Raw genomic sequence first — 2,982 nt, forward strand, 5'->3', positions numbered from 1 at the left:
GGGGATGCGGAGAGGTGAGAGTTGGGAACGGGGATGCGGAGAGGTGAGAGTTGGGAACGGGGATTTCCCAGCACGGCTGGGGTGGCAGTATCAGCAGTATGAACATAACATACTGATATGATATTGTAAAAACATATATCAGGGGTGAATATTATATATATAACAAGAGTAATCGGAGATAGCAAACCTCTGCCACAGCTTAACGGTCCCTCCCATATATCTATTATAGCTATCGATCTAATTTGTAGTCGGGTTTAATGCGGCGGTGACTCATAAACCCCGACAGAGAGAGAAGGCGAAAGCGAAACGAAGCGAAGCGGTTAGAGAGTAAACCGCTACACTAGCATCAATGATGAGAAATCCTTCAAAAAATTCGTGGATCCAGATCTGGATCCGGATCACCACCAAACTCTAAACGATTGGTTCTTGGCCCAAGCCCAACCCGTCCAAAAAACTTTTGAGATATCCTGTTGACAGACAAACAAACAAACCAACAAACTGACAGGGGCGAAAACAACCTCCTTGACGGAGGTAATAATGGTATACATTGGTGTGATGATGACATGATGCTGCCAATAAACTCACTTTCGCACCCGCACGCGGCACTGCCGATTCACTCCTCCTAGGCGGCGCCACTATTTAACACTGACGTTCTCTTGTTTCAGGCGCGTGACGATCGCGTCTCCGTGCGCCGACTCTGCGGAGAAGCTCGCTCGCGAAGAGGTAGACGAAGAGGAGGGCAGGTCTCGATCGACAGCCTCGCTCGCCGCGTCGCGCCGCGCGTCGTCCTGCGCGTCGGACTCTCGGCCCGGGTCGGGTGTGCTGCAGTTTGCCGTGCCCGCCAGCGTCGACCCTGCCGACATACAGCTGCAGAACGTGACGCCAGAGGGCGCCAGGCTCTCCCTGCCCGGCTCCGGTGAGCGAGCGTGCGAGAATGAATGATCGATGAATGATCGAATGAATGAATGAATGAATGAATGAGTGAATGATGTTCGGTGGCAGAATGAAGATTGAATGCTAAGCAATCTAATGCTGAGGGTTGTGGAGTGCAATTTGGTGCAATTGTAGAGTGCAATGTGGGGCAATTGTTGAGTGTAATGTGGTGCAATTGTTGAGTGCAATGTGGTGCAATTGTTGAGTGCAATGTGCTGCAATTGTTGAGTGCAATGTGCTGCAATTAAAGAGTGCAAGGCTATCATGCCGTCATGTCATCATCGTTCCGTGTCGTTGCATTGCAGGCGTCAGCGCCACGAGCCCGGGAGGCGAGTGAGCGAGCGATTGTTGTGTGGAGTGTGTGATATGCATTGTGACATTGTGGTGCAATCGTGGCATGCAAGGAAGTGTATTGTTTGAGTGCAGGTTACCATTCTTCCATGCCGCATCATGTCAACATGTTATTACCTGATCATGTCATGATGTTATTACCTGATCATGTCATGATGGGATGGAGAAAGCGAGGGGGAGTAGGAGAGGGGGTAGGAGAAGGGGAGAGGGGGAGAGGGAGGGAAGGAGAGGTAGGGAATGGGAGAAGACGGAGAGAGGAAGAAAAGGAAGTGGAGAAGGGCGAGAAGCGAGATGGGAGGATAGGAGGAAAAGAGCGAGTGAGAGAGAGAGAAGGAGCGGAAAGAAAAACGAGAAAGAGAATGAGAAGGTGAAAGACAGTGTGACTGTGTGAGTGAGATGAACAGAGAGAGGGAAAAAGGAAGAAGACAGAAGAGGGAACTAAAGCGGGATCGAGTGACTGGGGAACTGTAGCAAGACGGAATCATATCTATACTTTCATTCGTCATGTCTTTCTCTCTCTCTCTCTCTCTCGCTTTCTCATATCATATGTTGTGAATTAAAAAAATGAAAATGAATGGAAGAGGGATAGAGTGACGGGAGGGAGGACAGGGAACCACCATACTCATACTCTATATTTACATTTCATATTATTCATTTCGTATTTAAATTTTTCATATTATTAGGGATATTAATGTCTATACTTTCATTTCATATTATTCATTTTATATTTCAATTTTGCATATTATTAGGGATATTAATGTCTATACTATGGATATTAATGTGCTTATTTGGAAGATTCATGCGGTTGCACGTCTGCCAAATTTTCTTTGGACATTTGCTGGGAAAATACGGTAATTCCGCGAGGCCGTGCTCCGGAACGAACTAGTTAGTATGGCAGAATTTTCAGGGAGTCACACGCACTCCTGCATATATGTCAAATCAGGGAGTCGGACAGTAAATCGGGGAGTTATTTGTCTCCGGACTCGCGTTAATTTCGCACCCTGTATGTGTTCATTTCAGATGTTGCGTACTGGCCGCCGGGCAAGGAGTTACTTCTATACATCGGTCTCGGTGCGTCTGCTCTTGTGTTTATCGTCGTCGTCATCCTGATCGTCTGCTGCCTGCGACGCAAGGCGCGCGGCGGTGAGTGCTGCCATCTATTGTCTCTCTCATGACAGAACGAAACATCGTAAACATGATGATGATGATGAGGATTGTGATGACGATGCTGATGATGATTATGTTGATACTGATGATGATGATGTATTGATTGAAGATTGGTGATGACGACGATGACTACGATGATGATGATGCTGACAATGATGGTGATGATGATGATGATAATGCTGCTGCTGCTGCTGATGATGATGATGATGATGATGATGATGATGATGCTGTTGTTCCCTCTGGCAGACATGGATGAGGAACATTACACGAACGGCGTGAAGGTTCCGAAGACGAACGGCTACACTCCGGCATGTTCCGCCGTTCTCTCCTACGAGCCGGACCTCACGAAGAACACGCTGGGTGTTGTTCCTCCGCGTAAGAACAACGCCGGCAGCGACTACAACTACAACGAGAAACCCAAGGAACCGCCGCTCAACGGAATCCTCAAGAACAGGGATGCGGAGAGGTGAGAGTTGGGAACGGGGATTTCCCAGCACGGCTGGGGTCGGCAGTATCAGCGTATTGGAAATT

The 2,982-nt window shown here is 48.1% G+C and overlaps 1 protein-coding gene across 1 annotated transcript in view; it reads left to right on the forward strand.

The window, feature by feature from the left end:
* LOC106819431 (netrin receptor UNC5A-like) overlaps positions 1 to 2,921 on the forward strand; it is a gene marked incomplete at its 5' end in the record, with an annotated part of 5,944 nt that extends 3,023 nt beyond the window's left edge. The window contains 2 exon segments of the mRNA XM_014824071.1: positions 2,305 to 2,427; positions 2,698 to 2,921. Of these exon segments, the coding sequence (XP_014679557.1) occupies positions 2,305 to 2,427; positions 2,698 to 2,921 (347 nt within the window).
* Positions 2,922 to 2,982: the final 61 nt, after the last annotated feature.

Source organism: Priapulus caudatus, unplaced genomic scaffold (assembly GCF_000485595.1).
Source record: "Priapulus caudatus unplaced genomic scaffold, Priapulus_caudatus-5.0.1 Scaffold3426, whole genome shotgun sequence".
Classification (NCBI taxonomy): Eukaryota; Metazoa; Priapulida; class Priapulimorpha; order Priapulimorphida; family Priapulidae; genus Priapulus; species Priapulus caudatus.